Genomic DNA, 22,310 nt, shown 5'->3' with positions numbered 1-22,310 from the left:
GAGGAAGAGGAGGAGACAGCAATTCAGAGACTGAATGCAATAACTGGGCTTGAATAGCCTCTCTCCCTCTTACCTCTCTATCCCCATTTCTGCATTCATCTCAGGATTAATGGATAATAAGAGCGGTAAATGATTTGAATGTAGGAGAGCTACTTTAATTAAATCATGAAAGGATTATGTACTTGCATTCGCAATCTCTTACACTGAGCAAAAGAATGGACGCTTTAACAAGCTGTGTTTAGAGTGCACTAAAAGCCACTGTATTATCTAACATCTTATCTAGTAAAGTAGTGGCAGTTAACATGACAAAGCCATACATGAATTAGGAGCCCTTCAGCTCAGCAGCTTCAAATAAGCACATAGAACCTTGAATTCCAGCACTCATAAAGTCATGGAATCTATACTTACTGTTGCAGGTTCTGCTGTCTGTGCCAAGAGAACTGAACCTGAGACTATGCCCTGCAATAAGCAGTTGATCATAAAACACAATGGTTATGCTAAAATCAATGAAGGGCTGTTCCGCACATGTGGTTTTTGTCAGTTTTGGCCCTGAACTATTTGGGCTTTTCTTTCCTTTCTGCATGTGTTTTGCCCCCTAAAGAAGTGGCTTCGGTTTTTCCTCAGCTTTCCTCGAGCTTTACTACAAGCACTTTTACCATGAGATGTTTTCTCAAGCCGATTCTATGTTGGCTTCACTCAATGTGTGGAAATGCTCCGTTCAGGGTTTTTTCCACCATCCATTGATGCCCACCCATGCCTACATCCAACCTACCTGATTGATTCCATGCCCCCCTCCTGCCTTCCTCCTCCCCTCTACCTGGAGCTTCTTTGCTCCTTTAAAAGTAAACGTGCAAAGATAAATGACCGAACACTGAGGAATCTGCACACAGCAAGGTTCGTCATCCTCGCTGCTATGAAACTGACCAGGAAGCCGTGTGACCATGAAACTGACCAAAAGTAGATAGCGCAAGCATTTTTTCACTATCTCCCCTGGTCAGTTTCATGATTCTCAGAATTCCCAGCGTTCATTTTTTTTTTTTTTTTAAAGCAAGTCTCTTATCACCATTCCTCATAGAGATATAGGGGAAAAGGCATATCTCCCCAAGGGAAAGGGCTAGAGATTTTCTTCTTCTTTTTTTAATGAAAGCTGGGAATACAGAGAACCTAAGACTATCATTTCATTGCTCCGGTGATCTAGCAATATATTTTTAAAGGAAAAGAAGTCACTTGTCTTCAGGGTGGGGCAGAGGAGATGCCAATGCTTCACATACAATTTAAAATGGCACCAGGTAACGTTGGTTCAGGAGCCATTTTCTTTGGCATTCTGTTCCCGGACTCTTCCACATGTGTGTTCGTCTTCCCCTCTATTCTATTGCTAATTAAAATTTCGTACCTCATATCACTTCCCATTGCCTTTTTCTCCCAGCTTACATCACCAGTAGGCTCCTGTGTGCATGTGTTCTGCAAGACTTACTAACTCTTTGATCCTAAATATTTTGCTGGTAGAACTGGCTGCTATCTAGTTATGTTCCACTCAGCCTAATAAAAACCTCTCAAAATTCTTCTTCAGGTTTTGCCTCAGTACTAAGCAGAAAAATCCACTCTGAAGGCCCATAGGAGGACACCAACCAACAGCAGCCTCATCCTTCTCTTAATCCCCAACCAGACTCTTTACTGTCTTCAGAGGTGACAATCAGTTTCTCCAAGTCTCTATGACACATCATAGAAGAAACAGAAGTCGTAAAACTATTCTACCAACTATTTTGTCAGATTGCACAGAGAAGCCATTGAAATTCATAAACATCAGCACAACTTTAACAGAAAAGAGGAGAGTTTAAGAATGAATAAGGCTTGGCTTCCTGCCCTGAAAAACCTCCAGACAAAGACAACATTCAACAATAGCCATACAGATTAGCTTTGGATTACACACATTAACAGATCACTTCAGGATACAATGGTTCCATATCAACATACCATACCCTCATTAGCACATTATCTTGATACTTACAGGACAATACTTTTGCAGGACAATACTCAGCTCAAACCCAACCCCTTTCTGACTATATATTACTCTTCCTACACCCTTGACACTGAGAGACACTGTCCTTCAGTGTTACTACTCTGAAGATGCCTGCCACAGTTGCTGGCGAAACGTCAGGAAAGAAAATTCCAAGACCACGGTTACACAGCCCGGATAACCTACAAGAACCAAAGAAGTCGTAAAACATTCATATTTTAGGAGTTCTCTTTCTCCTAGACTCTGTGGTATACCATAGAGTCTGCTCTCTGAAGCTGCCATTTCCTCCGGGGGAACTGATGCCCATAGTCTAGAGATCAGTTATAATCTCAGGAAACTCCAGGCTGCACCTTAAATATAGTAACCTAGCTATAATGCAGAGCTGCTTGGAGGTGAAGAGAATAGAGGCACAAAGGTTATGGCTGCCCCTGCAGGAATAAACAGTCAACTTGTACAAGCTGTCAGGCAGACAGGGATGCTAGGGAACAGAGTCACCCACACTTGCTCTCCTTTCCAGCAATAAACAGCTTGCCTGAGGGGCAGAGGGGGAGGATTTTTAATGGAGGGGCTGTGGCTTAGTGGTAGAGCACCTGCTTTGCATGCAGAAGGTCCCAGGTACAATCTCCAGCACCTCCAGGTAAAAAAAATCAGGCAGTAAGTGATGTGAAAGGCCTCTACCTAAGACCCTGGACAGCTGCTTCCAGTCTGAATACACAATACTGGCCATTTCTGCACTAAGTTCTTGCAATGTCTAATGAAACTTTTTCTTTTCTTGTGTCCAGACTATGTTCCCTCCATTTGGTGATGGAAACGTTTTGCAATCGTTTTATGTCTGTGTTATCAGCAAACAATGATATTTCCTTTTTCACCATTTCTAGGACAACTTCCCCTGAGGAGTGGACATGTTTAAGATGCTTTCACTTCTCTGCCCCCTCCATTGAACACTGTGTTGCCTTCAGTTCCCCCTTCTCAATCCCCCCCTATTTTCTGTGAAATAGAAAGGGGGGGAAGGGGGGCATCCTGCACGTCCACAGTGTCACGAATGATGCAACACTCCCCTAGGAACATATGGGGGTTTTTTTCTGAAAAGTGCAGGCAGGGCAAAACGTTCGCAGGAGGAAGAAAAGAGGCAGCATGCAGACAAAAACTTTGAATATGCTGCCAAACCTAGTAGATTGACAACAAGAATACTTTGTAGTAAGTTATTAGTGTGGAAACAGCCACTGACTTTAATGGACCAAAGGTCTGATTTAGTATAAGGCAGCTTAATGCATTCACATGTGTTCAATCAACTCATATACTGCATGTATAGGGAGAATCTATGGCTTTACCTGCCCCAACAGTAAACACAGACAACCATATAGGAAATGCAAGAGATCACTGATAAAGAAGGATTAAATTCAGATCTCCTCATTGTTGGAAGTGAAGAACTTGATGCTGTCTCTTAATCTCAGATTTCAGAGGAGGACTGCAAGAGAGTCAGAAAGATAGATAGGTCAGCACACTGACCATAGAATCACAGAATCATAGAGTTTGAAGGGACCACCAGAGTCGTCTAGACCAACCCTCTGCACAATGCAGGAAATTCACAACTACCTCTCCCCTCCACACCCCACTGACCACTGTTCCATGCCCAGAAGATGGCCAAAATAAATCTTCCAGGATCCCTGGCTGATCTTCCTTTCCTCTACTGCTCTGATGCTGTCCCTCATAAATAAAGCAGGATATGTTTTTCAACAGAACCAGAACATGTGGTTCAGGGTCGATAAACCCTATACAGACCTTTGTCTTCTTCTGGTGCCTGTCAGACATTTTCTCCCATCCAGGCTCCAGGAGAAAACAGTTTTGCCAGCAACCGTGAAATAAATTGAGTGCAGAGAGATAAGGCAAAGGACAGAAGGGTTTGGATCCCTCACTTCCATACTCTGTTTTTGTAAAAACACCAAATCCTCCTCCTGGCTGCTTGAGGGTTCTAGGAAAGGAGGAAAAAGATTCACTTCCACGCTACTTCAAAACCTGGCTGTACCCTCACTACAGAGGAGAAGTTTAATCGTTGGTAAAACAAGACGACTTTTCTCTATCAGGCTGAAATTTGGGAGGGGTAAGAGGCACAGTCCCTGAGAATTTCTGCCTAAATGGAGGAATTACACCTGGAAATTTGTTTTCTATTGGAACCAATAGAAACAACTAGATTTATTTCCATATAGAACTTGCTCTAATTCCAACACCGAATAATCCAAATCAGGTTTTTATAACATATAGCCCAGCATTAATCTGATTTTATTCGCACATCCTGAATGAGAGTGTGAATTGGTTTCAAACGAAATGTGGGAGGTTTGCTGTCAGCAAGATTTTGTCTCATCTCTGGAAACATTTGGACTGTGTAAGAAATGAAGGAGCCCTCCCAGCCAAGTTTCATGTCCAAAACAGGGAGAATGAATGAAAGTGAAACATTCAATGGAAAACAGGAGCATGCAAACACCTCCAGTGTTAGTTTCCCCTCAGACAACCAGGAGAGGCAATTTCCTAGCCACATAACACTCTCATTCCCCAAAGTACAATGCTTTAAAGTTCATGCTTCTCCTAAAAACTACACATACTGTTAAAGGAGAATTTTAATACCATGGCCCTCAGCATAAAAGCTTTCATTAAAAAACACCTAAATTCTATTCCTTTTATGGCTTTATTTAGGATATTCAGTGGAATGCAAATCAGTTGGCCTCAAAATCAATCATCCACCTTTCTTGGTGAATGTGAGGAAAGGGATCAGTGCTTTCAAGATTCTGGGAAAGAAAATCCATGTATTTTATTGAGTCAGGACACATAATAATGGAGGAGAGGTAAAGAACAAAGCAACCAGTCAGTTTCTTTGATTATTTTGTTTAAGTTAGATCATTTCCAGATAAAATTCAAAATGTGCTGCTTGCGTATTGAAATTCTGAATACCATGAACCCAATTCAAACAGATCTTCTGTCCAAGTGGTAGGCCTTTTCTGCACAATTGGTTTACGTTTCATGCTGTCAAAAACGCTGTTTTGTTTTTTTCATTTCCGCACATTTCCCCCCCTCCATTTGGTGTGAACATTTTTCATTTTTTTATAATAATTTTTAATAATAATAATAATTTTAATAATAAAAAATTATCTTTCAGAAGGAAAAAACAACAAATTATACATACACAAGTCACACATAGTTTTTCTTTTTTAAAAATGTAAAACATTTAATTTAAAAATGTTGACACTACAATATATAAAATAGCTATTATAAATGCACACAGTGTATTTCACTATTTCAGGTTCACGTTTTTAGGAAACTGTAAGTTATACTGTGGTCAAGACTTGTAATTTCACCCTTCTCAAAGTCCACACTCTTTTCACAGTGATGTATGGTCAGACTTAACAGCCCCAATTGTTAAACACTTGGATCAAGTTATAACCAGTTTTATTGCAAAAAAGACCCTGTACACATTTATATCAATTCTAGTACCTTACAATTTTAGCTACCCAACAAGTCATTAACATACAGAAACATGCATGAAAAGCAAGAAAGATCACCCATCCTTTCTGCATATTAGCAACTTGTCACTACTGAGCAACAAGGCTCACATCACTGAGCTTTATGTGAGCAGTCACTTTTAACATTCATTCTGAGCAAAAGATGGACAAAGGTAACATATTATAAACAATTTCATACCAAAAAATCACGAATCAAAACCAAAGTATTTTACAGAATTTACTACAAAACACCATAAAAGCTGCCTCCTTTTAAGCTCTCTCCTGCTGTATCCTAAGAGCCAACTGGATGTCTTTGGGCATGATGGTAACTCTCTTGGCATGGATGGCACACAGGTTTGTGCCTTCAAAGAGACCCACCAGATATGCTTCACTAGCCTCCTGCAGTGCACCAATAGCTGCACTCTGGAACCTCAAGTCTGTCTTAACGTCTTGTGCGATCTCCCTTACGAGCCTCTGGAATGGAAGCTTACGGATCAGGAGCTCTGTGGATTTTTGGTAACGATGAATCTCACACAGAGCCACAGTACCAGGCCTGTAGCGACGAGGTTTCTTGATGCCGCCAGTAGAGGGAGCGCTTTTCCTTGCAGCTTTGGTAGCCAGCTGTTTACGTGGAGCTTTGCCACCAGTACACTTACGGGCAGTCTGCTTAGTACGGGCCATTGCCCCTCACTTTTCACTATTACGAATAAAATCCCACAAAACACTTCCGCTCCGATCAACCGGGGGTGTGCGAACTGCAACCTTCCCCTCGCTCAACAAACCCGTAACTGTCAAGTCATACGTACAGTTTTTCAAACAGTTTTTAATCCTTCCTTAATGTGCCATAGAAAGCTGCCATCAATGACCAGAAATGCCTAACTCACTAAAAACACTTATGCTCAACGTATGGTCGCTTTAAACTGCCCCATAACTTATATATTTAACCCACTTATTTCTCTACAGACTCTGCTCTGCTGGTTTCTTGAAACGACCAACTTTCACTCTTAGCACTATTGTAATCTTGTCTAGATACAGTTTTTTTATTTATATTTCATAACCCTTTATTATAAGTTTATCATAAGATTAAAGTTGTTCAAATAATAGGTTAATACTTGTTGTCTCTAATACCCCCCCTATGTTTCCTACATTTCGATTGTTTAGCCTGCTTACTGACTGACTATTTTCTAATTAATCTACCAAAGCATTAAAATTACATTACACATAATCATAATATAATTTCCATTTTTCCTGAAACTCCCCCGCCAATCTTTTGTTCAACAAGTGTGTCAACTTTGCCATCACTGCGTAGTCAGCCATTTTCTCTCTCCATCCTTTGATCTCAGGGATTTCTTCTTGCTTCCATCTTGATGCCAAAACCACCCTAGCTGCCCTTATCATATAACTAAAATTTCAGAATAATTTCTGTCCAATTCTTCGGGTATTAAACCCAACAACATTGTCTCTGGGTCTAGAGGAAAACTCAATTTTAAGATTTTTTGATGAATTTCTATCCAGAATTTCTTAAATTGTGGGAAGAAGTGGACAGTACCTATTTTCATATTTGGTGGTCATGCAAAAAAGTCAAGAAAGTCAAAAAAGTCAATTTTGCCTTGCTTAGTTAACATATCCAGATAACTTATAAAGTCCATTGACTTTTTCCCCACAGTATTATAATAAGCCTCAGTTGGGGACATCAGTAAAGCAGGTGTTGCACTCAGTCTATTTTTATTTCTTAACCAAGTCCGCATTATGCTGTCTTTGATCATGTTTGAATATTTAACTACTTCTTGTTTTTTAGCTTTCCAAAGATAGTAATGAAGTCCTTGCTTCCATTGTCTTTTCTCCAGTTTCAAAATGTTCTGGTTGCGATCCAGACTAATCCCACAGTTTGATAGTACAGATTTAGATTCGGCAAGGCTAATCCACCTCTCTTTTTTTTTTTCATCTTGCATAACTTTGAAGTTTATTCTCATTTTTTCTTCACCATAAACAAATTTATTAATTTGCCTCTGCCAACTCTCTAATGTCTTTTCTTCTATATGGATTGGAAACATCTGAAACAGGACACTCATTCTGGGTAATACATTCATTTTAATTGTAGAAATTCTTCCCAAACGAATCATTTCAGTCATTCTGATTGGCAGCATGTGAGGCAGGGAGGTAATAGTTGACATAAGTTTTATATTTGATGCTGCTGCCCCTTTAGGACAAAATCAAGGGGAATTCTGGGGAAAGAGATGGCAGTTAGCAAACTTTAGTACTGAGGTCTGCTAACTGCCATGTAAGCAATCAAACATAAAACTTATATAAACTATTATTCCGTCACGCATGCAGTGAAGAAGAATAAAGTATTGCCAAAGAACCAATTAAATACTCCCTTTTGCTCTCCATAGGGCTGTCGATTCGGTTCCATCCAACATGGAAAACAGCCGAATTTTCCCCGATTGGATATTTTCTAGATAGTTGTTTATTGTATGTATTGTTCTTTTCATTGTATTTCATTGTATTTATGGTTTTTAAGCTTTGGAAATCTGCCTTGAGTTGTGAGAAAAGTGTACTACAAAAAAGGAGTAAATAAAAATACAATCATGGCCTGTAGTTAGCTGTGCAAAATTAAGTGATGATGTTGTCCAGTGAAAGGGTCATCTACCAGCAAGAATAATGGACATTGGGAACAGACCTGGTCAGGCCCCCAATGGATTTAATAATGATCACAATGCATGGATGCGGGGTGATTGCTTAAGTTGGTGGTGCACCAGATAACTTTCTGCAGCACTGAAGCCAAAAAAAAAACCAAGTAAGAGGAAGATGCAGTTCCTTATGCAGAGGTGGCAGCATTCACACCTACTGATCTGGCTACCGCCAATGAAAAATGGCTTTGTGGTCTGGTGCAGAGTCTGAAAATCAGCAGAGAGGTAGAAATACAAGAATACGGTAAGTGAAGTCTTAAGTAGGAGGCAAGTCTTACGTAGAATTACATCCTTCTAAGCCCATTGACTTCACTGGAGTCAGAAGGGTGTAACTTTGCTAAGGATTGCAATGTAATACACAGCTTGGTTTCCAGTTTGATTGTGAGAAACCCACCAATCTCTGCCTGAATTGCCAGCCCTGCTGGTAGATCTACCAGCCTGATCTACCAGCCCAAAATGGTGGTGTGGTGGGGCTGGCTATGATTGGTGAGCACTGTAAACCTGCAAGAGCAAGGGCACTACCATGCACTGAGGATGCTAAGCCTATATCACAATGTAAATAAAACCTGATTATATTCACATGTGGGGCACATGGAGCTGCTCATCAATAAATGGCATTTCTACAGTGAGGCAGGAGAGAGATCCAAAGGAACCACTGTGGATCTCTACCAGGAGCACTTCTGTGCACTACTGACTTTAATGAGTGTAACAGTAAGCAGAACAGTTTGCCAGCTACAGCATTGACAAGGTAGGCCTGAACTGACTAGAAACCACAGTGAAAGGTATGCCTGTGGCTTGATTTACAGGCATACCATGGCTCCAATAATGGAAAGGAAGAATCTGCACACGGAGACACATTTGTTCATGGCTTTTAGACAACGCTATTTCAGAATAAGATTTCAGCAACTGCCAACAATTGATCTTAAGGAGGAAACAGTCAAAGGAAGACTGAAATGTGAGCATACATATAGTAGTCACATTACCTGTGTGCCTGAGGTTATATTAAATATTTCAAAGTTCAGGTCTCTCAGACTAGACAGGGAGCTCTGTAGAGGAGCTGCATTAGCTACCGGTAGCTTGACTTGCTAGATGGGACATCCACATTTGCAGGTGGGATTTCTAAGAAGCTAGTGGGGGGGGGGATCAATAATTTCTTTATAGCCCTATATAATCCAGGCCAACCATACTACATGTGATAGCAGCAGTCCCACAGTCAGGTAAGCCTGAGGATGCCTCTGCCTTTCTCCTGGCCAGCACAGCTTTCCCAGCACACATAGTGTTGCTTCCCTTGAGTTTCACTCCCAGTGACCCTTCCCTGAAGAAAAATGAGAAGGGGGGCCGGTGGGTCTGTCATATCACAGACGGTTCTGTAGAAACCTTCTGATTGCACTGAGGGGAGTCAAGGAGAGGGAAGCCTGCAAGTGGAGAGGCAGCAGGGGAGCTGGAGAGAATGGTGCTTGCTACGCAAGATGCACTGCCACTGTCAGGCTTCCCTCCCAGCTGGCTGATAACTCTTTCAGCGCTAAATGAGAGACATACAAGCATCTTCTCTTTTAACTTTGGGGAGGTTCTTAGGAGGCAAGGCCTTCACCAGCCAATGTGCAACAAAGAGAACCATTAGTACCACAGCTGGGAAAGTCCATTGGTCAGCATCTTGTTTGGAGAGCATTCGTCCACCTTAGAGAAGCTGGCCACCCCCACCCCCTTTAAGTGATCCTGGTTCATCTTCCATCACCCTGCATGCTATATACAGCAGCCAAGGATCCCCTTCTGGATCACTGAAGCTTAATAAAGGTGATATTTATCTTGGAAAAACTTACCCTGGTAGGTCAAGTTGATGAAGCTTGGAATGCCACTTTGTAATATCCCAATTCTGACAGCAGAATTTTTCCAATTCTAAAAATAAGGTCTTATTCTTTAAATGAAAAATGGTTTAAAAACAAAACATAGGTGGGGGCAGCCAGTGCTCCAGATGTGGTAGCGTCTCACTGGTCTCATGCTGAGCACAGTTCTGGCTGTAACCCTCTTAAGGTCACAGGCTTCAAAAAGCTGAACTGTTTCTAAACCATACACGTATGCACACACATTATAGATTATCATGCAAAATCAGCTTGAACTATTTTAATGATCCTGCAGTGACCCAATAATTTGAAACCCAGCTTCTTACATATCAGCAATTTGACATTTCCAGCTTGCGTCTGCCATTCATGGATACTGCTTTAGAAGGGCAACTGGACTATTTCTCTTACCTATATTTGATATTACATATTGATTATTCTTGAACACTTCCTCCCTCTCCGGCCTTTTACAGATAATTCCCAATTTTGAGCAACACTCGCAGAGATTACAATTCAGGACTGGAATGTAATGAAAAGAGAAACAAACACATATGAATGGCCTATCCACTCAGCCATTTCTTCTATCTTAGGAGAATTCTACATTCCATTAGCTGCACAGTCTTCTAAACTCAACAGCAATTAGAAACCAGTGCATCTGATAGCCTTATTCAGTAGAAAAGAGCAAGACTCTAGTAACATCTTAAAGACTAACAAAATTTCTGGCAGGGTATGAGCTTTCGTGAGTCACAGCTCACTTCTTCAGATATAGCTAGAATATGAGTCTATCTTCCCTTAAGTAGAGAAGAGTGAATTAGACACCCAAAGGCAATAGCATGTAAATGTCCAAAACAAGTTAATTATATTAGCATGTGTGATTGGATTGGGTGTGATATGCAGAGAGGTAGTAGGCATGGAGAAATCAGCACTGGTAATGAGTCAGGAATCCCAGATCTCTATTCAATCCAAGAGACTGCTGAATTACAACTAATGATGAAGCTCAAGACTATGCATTTTCCTGGATTGAATAGAGATCTGGAATTCTTGTCTCATTACCAATGCTGATTTCTCCACTCCTACGACCGCTCTAAGAGCCCCGTGGTGCAGAGTGGTAAGCTGCAGTACTGCAGTCCAAGCTCTGCTCACAACCTGAGTTCGATCCTGATGGGAGTAGGTTTCGGGTTGACTCAGCCTTCCATCCTTCCGAGGTCGGGGTAAGGGGAAGATGACTGGGGAAGGCACTGGCAAACCACCCTGCAAACAAAAGTCTGCCTAGTAAACGTCGGAATGTGACGTCACCCCATGGGTCAGGAATGATCCAGTGCTTGCACAGGGGACCTTTACCTTTTACCTTTACGACTGCTCTGCATATCACAAGTGCTAATGTCACTTACTTGCTTTTGACATTTACAGGCTATTGCCATTGGTTGTCTAATTCACTCTTCTCTACTTAAGGATAGATGGACTCACATTCTAGCTGTATCTGAAGAAGTAAGCTGTGACTCATGAAAGCTCAACCCTGCCAGAAATTTTGTTAGGTGCTACTGGACTCTCTTTCTTTTCAACTGCTACAGACACACTATCACGGCTACTCATCCTTATTGATACTGTTGCAGGTCTGGGTTGGGAAATTTGTGAAGATTTGGGAGTGGAGCCTGGTGAGGGTGCAGTTTGGGGAGGGGAGGGACCTCAGTGAGATATAATGGCATAGGACCACCCAAAGGTGCCATTTTCTCCAGGGAATCTGATCTCTGATGTCTGGAGATGGGTTGCAATTCTGGAAAAATCTCCAGGCCTCACTTGGAGATTGGCAATACTACTGATTAACCAAATAAATAAACAACCCTTGATTCCTAAACCCTGGGAATGGTTTCGCAACACAGTGGTCATAATGGAATGTATGACCGTTCTTGCCTTTTAGTGACCTTCTGACTAGAACACTAAGTTAATCTATAAGGGCTACTGAATAATTGTCTACTTGGGCCAATCTAAAATGTAACCATCACTTAAGATGTACTGTACTTGCTGACAAACATGTACTTCGTAATTTTACAACTATTAAGAAGATACGTCACTGAGACAGATTAATACTTTCTCAGAATGGCCACAATTTTATGTTTCAAAGTGAGATCACTGTAGTAGAAATGAGTCAATCATCACATAAATAACTAATTCCTGCCACACTAAATTAAAATCATTGCCAGTGCCAGCCATTAATGCAGGACTGGGCAGCTATGTGACAAAACAAAATTTTACATGCGTGCATGTAGAACTTGCAGTTGTAGACACACTATGGAAAGAAAGAAAAAAGACTTTCTGCTATTTAAATTATAAATAAAAAGCCAATTCTTCATGTTTCAGGGCTCATGTACACTTAGTTGTACATATAATTATTTTAATGGACATTACACAGTTTAAATTATAAATAAAAGCCAATACTAAATATTTCAGTACTTGTGTACACTCAGTTTTACATGTAATTATTTAAATTCTGGGGTAGCTGCCAACTCTTCCTGTATTATGTAGAAGCAAGTTGCCGTTATCTAGCAGCAGGTCTCCCCTTAAAATACAATGAACTGCACCAAAGCTAGTGCTTCAAATAAACTTTACAGTTAGCTGAAGATAAAAACAGCTGTTAACATTTGGCAAAGTAATCAAAGGGTAAAGTATCCCTGTCCCAATCCAACTAGGAACAGATAACAATTGATGGTCGTAACACAAATGAATATCTGCATCTACTACAGGATTGGATATATTCAGGCAGTTCGTGTGAGCATCATGGAGTAGATTCATATCCTGTACATGGGCTGACAGGCAGAAAGTTGATTCATTTGAAATGTGGTGTTGGAGAAGAGTTTTACAGATACCATGGACCACCAAAAATACAAATAAGTGGGTTCTAGATCAAATCAAATCTGAACTCTCCCTAGAAGCCAAAATGATTAAACTGTGGCTAAAAGGCTGGATTTTGGAACTGGAATGGAGGAGGTTGAGGGGGGAAAGACCCCAGTTCTCGAGGAACTCCTCAGCCTATTGTGAACTAAGATCAAATTTTAGCTCCAGCTCATAATGTATTCAGCCCTTGTCACCCCCTTTTGTGCTTAACTGTATTTGGCAGCAGTGCCATGGAAGGACCTCTTGGGCTCAAGAATGCTGCTGCACCAATGCTCCTCATGCAATCCCTTCTTGGAAAGGCTCCTGAATCATGAGAGCCAGAGTGATGTGAGAGCCAGCGTGGTGTAGTGGTTGTGAGTGTTGGACTCTAATCTGGAAAACCAGGTTTCATTCCCCACTCCTCCACATGAAAGGTGGACTCTAATCTGGTGAACCGGGTTGGTTTCCCCACTCCTCCACATGCAGCCAGCTGGGTGACCTGGGGCTAGTCACAGTTCTCTTCGAACTCCCTCAGCCCCACCTACCTCACAAGGTGTCTGTTGTGGGGAGAGGAAGGGAAGGAGATTGTAAACCCATCTGATTCTCCTTAAAAAGGTAGAGAAAGTTGGCATATAAACACCAACTCTTCTTCTTCTTCTTCTTCTTCTAGTAGGGTTGGGAGCCCTGGAATGTGGCGTTTCTCAGTGGTCCTGGCACCCAATATGCTGCTGCTGCAGCAGCAGCAGAAGAGTTGGTTTTTTCATGCAGACTTTCTCTACCACTTAAGGAAGAATCAAACCAGCTTACAGTCACCTTTCCTTTCCCTCCCCACAACAGACACATTGTGAGGTAGGTGGGGCTGAGAGAGCTCTAAGACATCTGTGACTAGTCCAAGGTCACCCAGCAGGTTTCACGTGTAGGAACCCTCCTCATTGTGACCACTAGCAAGTAAATAGCCTGGGGAGGGAGAGGAAGGGGCAGCAGAAAGGAAGCTCATGGGACTCATGGGAGAACATCTGAGCATTAATGTGCTTTCTATGCCACTGGGAGAATGGTAGGTGTGTATTTTACTTAAATTGGTTTTTGGAATTTTTATAAACTGCTTTGGAACGCTACTGGAGAGAAAATCAGGGTAAAGATGCCTAAATATAAATGCTTGTTGGAAAATAATTTCCAAAAAATTACAGTATAAAAAACATAGTTTTAGCAACCTCAGCTCAACAGTTTTGTATGTATATGTGTGTGTTACATATCACATTTATAATCTGTAATCCAAACTATCACATGTGAAAAGTACATCCATTGGTTTCTAAAACCACCAATCAATTAATACATTCAGCACAATACTACCATCATTTAAATCTCATTTAGCTCAAGGTCTTTCTTCTTTTGGGATGAATAAACTGATCAAGTGCAGAAATAGGGCCAGTTCCTGCTCACAATTTAGTGAGGCAATAGGAACAACTGTTTCCTTAAGTGATGACATGCATGATAATAGTGGACTATTTGTTCTATCAAAGTGATTTTGCACCCCCACAGGCCTTTGATTTGATGACAAAATACTGTACTATTAATTCTATCTGGGCTCACTCATAACTAGTCTTGCTCTTTAAAAAAGAAGGTTTTCCACAGTGGTTTATACCCTGGTTAAGGCTCATTGACACTGAGTTTTATTTAATTAAATAATATTCCAATTAGCCGAGTTGTTTGCAGACATTCTTAATTTAGTAAATGCCAAGGAGAATGCTAAAAATACCAGGATATTTCTGACAAGAGGCACCGCTAAAGTTGTATAATTGATAGCGTTGCTGTTTCCTCTGATGGTTTCAAAAAGCTTTTAAAAGCTAAATTCCATAATCACATTCATCTTTGGAAATTAGTTTTGTGAAACCACACATTTAGTTCTTGCTGAGAAATCCCATTTTAGTCATTTTAAACATGATTTATAATGCATAAACTAAATTAGCTTTTGTCGCTAAGCTAGCACATTTTTCCCCTTTAATTTTTATCTCTTAATATATTTTTGACCTTGAAAACTGTAATGTCTGTTGGATATTGAAGCCTCGGAACAAAGGAAATCATTTCCATTCCATCACTATGGTTACACTTTCTTCTGTCTCCAGCGCTGAGCCGCTCAGAAAATGTTGAATCTAGATACCTCAGGAGGGCAAAGGAAACTTCACGTAATATCACTTAGTTCTGATTAAATACAAACAAACTCACACAATGGAACTTAGCAAATTACCACACTGGGTTTACACTGCCCATGAAGCAGCAACTGACAGTAGAAGGCAGACCTTAGTCAATTGGCATTCCTTCTGAACTGCATTTTCCAGCCACCAATTGTGGGCGTGGGCTTGCCTCAAACCGCGCAACGAAGCAGCAAACCCCTTCAACCATTGTTTAATTCTGCAGGCGTCCCTCTTTCGCTATGAAAGCGAAGTCCGATAAAATCGAGAAACATGGCTTCGCTTTGAGAACTGGGAGGTTTGTTTACATGGAACAGTGTGAGCCACCTGCAAATACTAAAATGGCTTTATTTTGCCTGATAAAAGGAGATAAGGATCCAGCCATTCGAAAAGACATGAAAGCGCACGCTGCTTGCTGATAAAAAAGCAAATCTTTTAAAAAACGGTACAGTGTTGATTCAAGTTCTTTTATTGTGCTGTTAGTCTGTTGCACCCCTGAATACCAAGTGTCATATTTTCCCTATCTGTTATATCAGGGCAACTCCTCCAAGCCTATGCATCATGCCCAACATAGCTAAGAGGGAAATGTGAAATGATTAAATTTCTCTCTTAAATAGATCCTGCACACTCTTCTCCCCTGCCTTGAAGAAATCATATTCTGTTGTTTAAGAGATATCAAATATTTATGCAGGCTCATATGGAAGGAACATTTCGCTTCACTCTCTCTCTCTCTCTCTCTTTTTAAGGTCACCGGAATCACAGAACAAACTTATTTGCAAAACACTGGGAAATGTCCAGAACATTTGACTATGAAGATCTTTGTCAGAAAAAGGAGAAGGGTGTAGAATATGACGGATATATACTAAAAGAAGACACAAGGTGACTATCAGAATTTTATCCTTGCTTGGCAGGTATTGAAAAGTATTGGGTTAACTCTGGTAGGAAACAAAGCTGAACTAGTTAAATCCTGGTCAGATCAAACAAAGTCATCTTTATGTCCTGTTGCAAGTTGGATCAGTTGACTTTCACAGTGGATGTGCACCTGCAGAGCACATATAGAAATGCCGAATTACTTAGGAAATGCTACCAAGGAAGGCTTCAGGTTGTCAATAAAAGCTTCATAGCCATCTATTCACTATAACCTTCTTTGAAAGAAACTATAATGCTTAAACGTATACACATGAAACTGTCATGCTCCAAGTCAAATTATTGGTCTATCAAGATCAGCATTGTCTACTTTGACTGACAGCAGCTGTCCAGGGTGTCAGGTAGAGGTTCTTCACATCACCTACTGTCTGATACTTTTTAAAAAAGAAAGAAAAACACCCAAAACCTGGAGATGCTAGAGACTGAACCTCTAGCATAAAAAGCAAATACTCTACTACAGAGCCAGGGCCACAACTAAGCTTGAAGTTAGGATGGATTAACTAATGGTGATGGAAAATGCTGTCAAGCCACAGCCAACTTATGGTGACCCCGTAGGTGTTTCAAGGTAAGAGACATTAAGGTGGTTTGCCATTGCCTGTCTCTGCATCATGACCCTGGTATTCCTTGGAGGTCTCTCATCCAAGTACTAGTCAGGGTCGACCCCACTTAGCTTACACTATCTGACGAGATCAGGCAAGCCTAGGCTATCCAGGTCAGGATGGACTAACTGCAGCTTATAAAACATTGATGTTAATTTTGGATTCTTTGTAGGGACAATTTTGGATCAAAAGATTTAAAATCACCAGGTTGGGTTGGTGATTGGAGCTAATTTTTCTGACAGAGGGTAATGTTTGCAGAAACACTTGAAGAGGTTCAGTAGGCATATAGTAATTGAATCTTTGGAATTTTCAATAGCCATGTGCTTTATTGTGCATGATCACACACACTTAAACCATCCAGTTTCTGTACACAAAAGCAGGGAGGTAGCCATATGGAAGGGATACCCCCTCATCTCCATGTTTATTGTGGAGAATCCCAGCCATGTACACATACTGTCTGCTATTGAAGGTTTGTATTGAAGTGTGCTGAACCTGTGAGGTAGGTGGGGCTGAGAGAGTGTGACTAGCACAAGGTCACCCAGCTGGCTTCATGTGTAGGAGTAGGGAAACTAATCCAGTTCACCAGATTAGCCTCTGCTGCTGATGTGGAGGAGTGGGGAATCAAACCTGGTTCTTCAGATCAAGGTCATAATGTGATTAAGCCTTTACTTTATTTCCTGCATCAGGCATAAAAATTCAAATATCCTAAAACTAAAATTAAAAGAAAAACCTACAACATCTCTTTGACCATCCCCTGAGAACACAGATGGCAATTCACCTATGAGATAGTCTAAGCTTTTCTCTTTTCAAAGCTGTAATATTTGCTTGCAAATTTCTCATGAGCACAGGCGTGGAGGGGGGGGGAGTTGCGGTCTTCAGCCAAAGTTATTGCGACTTGGGCTCATGAGAAATTAACGAGTAAATAATATGTGACTTGCAAAATAAAATAAAAAGGCTGTCAAAGTTTAAGGCATAACAAGGCTGCTCCCTCATCCCACCTGCTATTCTCCACAGAAAATAAAACCCAGTCATAAGATAGTTTAGGCACGGAGATTATTAAAAACAGAGTTCTTCAGGTTCCAAAGTATGTGAACAATTGCACTCATGTCAGAGAAGTAAAGAAAAATAGCCAACCCCAATCTCCAAAAATAATAAAAAAACTTTCCAGGGAGCAAATTTCTAATTGTCGGAATGGCTTAGGACTTTTGAATAGTAGAAGACAGATTTTGAAAACAAGAGAAACCAGAATCGTTTTGATGATCACTTTTCAGATTCACAGAAGCCTCTGAATGGGCCACAACCATGAACACATGAAGCTGCCTTATAATGAATCAGACCTTTGGTCCATCAAAGTCAGTATTGTCTACTTACACCGGCAGCGGCTCTCCAGGGTCTCAGGCAGAGGTCTTTCACATCACCTCCTTGCCTTGTCCCTTTAACTGAAGGTGCTGGGGATTGAACCTGGGACCTTCTCCATGCCAAGCAAATGCTGGACCACTGAGCCACAGCCCCTCCATATCCTGATGTGACTGGAGCGGCACAGGAAAGGAATATGCTGTAACAATTGCTGTGTCACTAAGATGCTGTCAGAAGGGGCCCAGTGTTAATGACCAAAGTGGCTCTGCCTGTCTGCTATTCCATTAGAGAGGGGGTGAAGCTCTCACGTAGATGCCTTTCTTTTGAAGCAACCTATCTTATTGACAGAAAATAGTATTACCTCATTTCATAGTGGTGGTGGTGAGGAACCCTGACATGTTAACTTTTTTCTATTAATTGCTGTTACTGAATTTCCACAGACTTTTCTCTCACTCAGCCCACGTAGGAAGTCTGATTTTCAAATTAAATTATGATGGGTAGACATGTAAAGCACTGAAAAGGAACAATGAAAAAAAAATGTGTTTTGACTGTTCAAAGTCTTGATTGGATCTCCAAGGGGAATACTGGAAAACTTTACTGGGTGAAGAATCTTTCTATTTATAACTGCCCAGTAAACACAGTGCCCATGTACCTCCAGGAGTCTCAAAGCTGCTTACAATCACATTCCCTTCCTCTCCCCACAACAGGCACCTTGTGAGGTAGGTGGGGCTGGGAGGGTTCAGAGAATTGTGACAAGCCCAAGGTCCCCCCAGCTGGCTTCATGTCTAGGAGTGGGGAAACCAACCCGGTTCTCCAGATCAGAGTCCATTGCTCTTAACCACTACACCACGCTGGCTCTTATCAAAAGCAGCTTAGAAGGGGGAACCTTTTCCATGCCCTAGATTGTGGTGTCAGTGAAGCAGTGCGGCAGGGGCACACACTGCAGTGGTTTCCATACTGCTAAGATTATGCCAAAAGGATCACCACAGGACACCCAAGGCTCTTCCCGCTGGCACAACACCACCAGATTGCCTGATGTACCCGTGGACTGCTGAAATGGTAGCATAGCTTACAAGTTTCCTGTTACAATCTTTATACAAGTCTCCAAACGCCACCGTTGGTGGTGATGTGTGGGTGAAGGTTTCCCTCCACAGAGCAAACCTGATTAGTGAGAACAGGCAGACAGGTATTCTTGGTAGCTGCCTCTTGGCTTTGGAAGCCTCCAATCAACTATTAAAACTAAGCTGTGAAAATTACCCTGGAATTAATTTAGAATATTTTAGTCAGTTACCAGGGATATAACAGGGATAAACAGGTGTAGGTGTGTTTGAATTCAGAGAACGTATGCCTCTGAAGAGCAGTGCTAGGAGACAGCATCAGGGGAAGGCCTTGGCTTCTATGCTCTATTCGTTGGCCCTCCAGGGCAACTGATTGGCTACTAGATGGACCACTGGTGTGATCCAGCAGGGCTCTTATTTTCTTAAATTACCTTTTAAGGGAGTACTTTGTATATAGTTTCTGGAATTTTTTTAAATTCATTTTGAGTTTCTGGAAACAAGGTGGGTTACATATAGAAACAAATAACTCCAGTGTCCAGATTTTACAGTGTGCCTCCCACTCACATTTTATCATGCCCCCAAGTCACTTCAGAAACTGGGATATTACCACAAGTCCAAAGGCTGCCCTGGGCTACTGAAGGCACACTGTTAGCTTTCTCATGAGATTGGTCCAAAATACATCCTTCTGAGATTCATATTCCTGAATCATTTTCATACACCCCTGCCCGTCCCCCGCACGTTGTGAAACTTTGTAGAAAGGCAGCAGTGAATCAATTAGAGCTTTATCAAGATTGTGACAACTACATATCATCTAGTAAGGAAATTGATATCAAGGGAAGGAAACAATGTAGATGTTGTGGTGGACTAGGGCTGGGAAGACCTATTTTCAAATCCCTTATCAGCCACAATGCTCATCTTGGGCCAGTGCTCTACTCAATGGGAAAGCTGTGAGAAAAATGTGTGTGTGTGTGTGAGGATCATGTATACCATCCTGAAGTCTTGGAGGAAGGGTGGGCTACAAATCAAATAAATAAAAACCATATAATGCTGATGTTAGCAGGGACCGCTGCACACTGGTTGCACATCCTTGGTACTCAACCATATTGTCTGGCTGGTTTTGCTTGGAAAACAGAAATGGCAGGAAAGAATTTGAAAACACCCACCTACACACACACACACACACACACACACACACACACACACAAACACACACAAACACACACACAACTTCAGATCTAAGAAAAACTAGGAATCCCATGACCAGGCTGTACACATGGTGGCGTGAGGGCAACAGGTTGATCACAGTGGTCACAAATGCTTCTACTATTCTTGTACCAGTCTCACACCTAGGATAAAATACTTTTGCACTGGGCTGGATTAATGGAATACTTTTCAAACAACACTGACTTTTCAAAGTACATCCATCGGAATAAGAAAGCAAATACATATAGAGTGGATTCTTGTATATTCCAGCACATAGTCAACTGTAAATAGCCTGTCATTTTCAATATTTCAAGTCTTCTTGATCCAACATATACATTCCTCACCAAACTTTAAAACAAATCAGCCCTACCAGCTACACTTTGCATGCAAAAGTGAGAAGCAATATCTCAGGACCACAAAAACTGTTTAATTTACAGTTCCAGATTTGACCAGTTTTGCTTACTTACCTAAGCAATGTTCAGTCACTGAGCTTATACAGCAATCCTGTTTGGCATGGCTTGCTCCCAAAAAGTTCTCTCTTCTGCATGTTTTAAGAAACATTTAGCATGAACTTCAATATGTCAAACTGATTCATTGTGTGATCATCACCATTCTGCCTACTCCATAGCCTTTTTTTGCAGAAGCCCCCAATGCTGTGGAATGGATTACTGGAAAATGTGAGGCAAGCTCCCAATTTACTGGCTTTCTGGAAAGTCTGTCAAGCAATTGTTGTTTAGTGACTGTATAGAGCAGAGGTCCCCAACATGGTGCACACCTTTCCTGGCACCCAAAAAGTATTTCTAAAAAATGGGTGGGGCCAGATGGAGCTATTACCCTGCAAGGTTTCTGATGGGCTGGTTGGCTGAGCAAAATTTTTAAAATATTGCTTTGGCAACAGCTGCCACCAGAGCACAAGAATCTTCACTGTATGACTGAAGGTAAGTTATGGCAGCTATTTTGAGCTATTTGGCTCAATCTCATGCAGCAGCCATTCTGCGGTAGCCATTGTGGCTGTGCTGTGTCAGATTCCCAAACGTGCCCGCAGGCTCAAAAAGGTTGGGAATCCCTGGTCTAGAGTACTGTGAAGAGGGCAATTAGATGAACTAATGACACAAACTGCCAGGTGCCTTCCTCTCTTTCCCTCCCCCATTAACCCCTCCCCCCCCAGTGCTGTCATAGGACAATCTATATGATAGTGAAGAAGCATGTGAGTCACCACCATCTCCATGTGTTACAAAGGTCTTCCGCGAGTTTTCCACTACAGGTGATGGGGGTGCCCAAAGCAGTGGCTCCTTGAAGCTGACCATAAGCTGATCAGGTAGGTTCATATGGGAGTAGGCAGTCCTTAAGGTATACAGACGCCAAGCTGTATACGTGTTCAAAGGTTAATACCAGCCCCTTGAACTGGGCCCAGAAGCAAATTGGAAGCAAGCATCAATGGGACAAGATTGGAATATCAAATTCCACTTGCTTGCTACCAAGTACACAGAAAAAGTATTCAAATTATTTTACTCCCTTTCGGCTAAAACTAAGGACAATTAACCTGCTGCGTTTAGCTGAGAGATTTGAAGATACAAATGCGACTTCACAGGATAGCGGTGAATGTGCAGCTTAGATACGTACTAATGTCAGCGTAGTACAGTGGTTACAGTGATGGATTATACCTAGGGAGCCCATGTTCAAATTTCCATGGTACTCTGAGGGTGAGCCTCAACCATACTCTTTTACTGACCTCACATAATAGTTGTGGGGATTAAATGAAGGCAGGGAGAATGATGTACATTGCCTGAACTCCCAGGAAGAAGGGCAGCATGGAAATTACATTTTAAAAGATAATTATGAGGCTTGGTACCCACCAAATCTAGCACCTCAGTTCCATTCCATATTAACGTCTCAAAGTCAAGATTTTTCATAGCACTACAGATTGGATGCAAAACTTGAAATCACTTCCTTTTAGTAGAGATTCGAATCTAACTTGGATTAGAAAAATATCACCTGTCAGATATAGATGACTTGAAAATTCTGACATCCAAGTGCTGTGATATTTATGAGTTTGTCAGTAGCATTT

At 41.4% G+C, this 22,310-nt stretch overlaps 1 protein-coding gene across 1 annotated transcript; it reads right to left on the bottom strand.

Moving 5' to 3' along the window:
* Window positions 1–5,697: 5,697 nt before the first annotated feature.
* On the bottom strand, window positions 5,698–6,244 carry LOC130476250 (histone H3.3A-like). The gene has a single exon (XM_056848156.1). It carries the CDS (start codon window positions 6,190–6,192, stop codon window positions 5,782–5,784), a length of 411 nt encoding a protein of 136 aa, XP_056704134.1. The 5' UTR covers window positions 6,193–6,244; the 3' UTR covers window positions 5,698–5,781.
* Window positions 6,245–22,310: the final 16,066 nt, after the last annotated feature.

Source organism: Euleptes europaea, chromosome 4, assembly GCF_029931775.1.
Source record: "Euleptes europaea isolate rEulEur1 chromosome 4, rEulEur1.hap1, whole genome shotgun sequence".
In the NCBI taxonomy this organism is placed as follows: Eukaryota; Metazoa; Chordata; class Lepidosauria; order Squamata; family Sphaerodactylidae; genus Euleptes; species Euleptes europaea.
This window is presented reverse-complemented; position numbering and strand designations above follow the sequence as displayed.

Excerpts from the sequence above, each read along its gene's own strand:
- LOC130476250 (XM_056848156.1), bottom strand. The coding sequence starts at position 6,192 with ATGGCCCGTACTAAGCAGACTGCCCGTAAGTGTACTGGTGGCAAAGCT.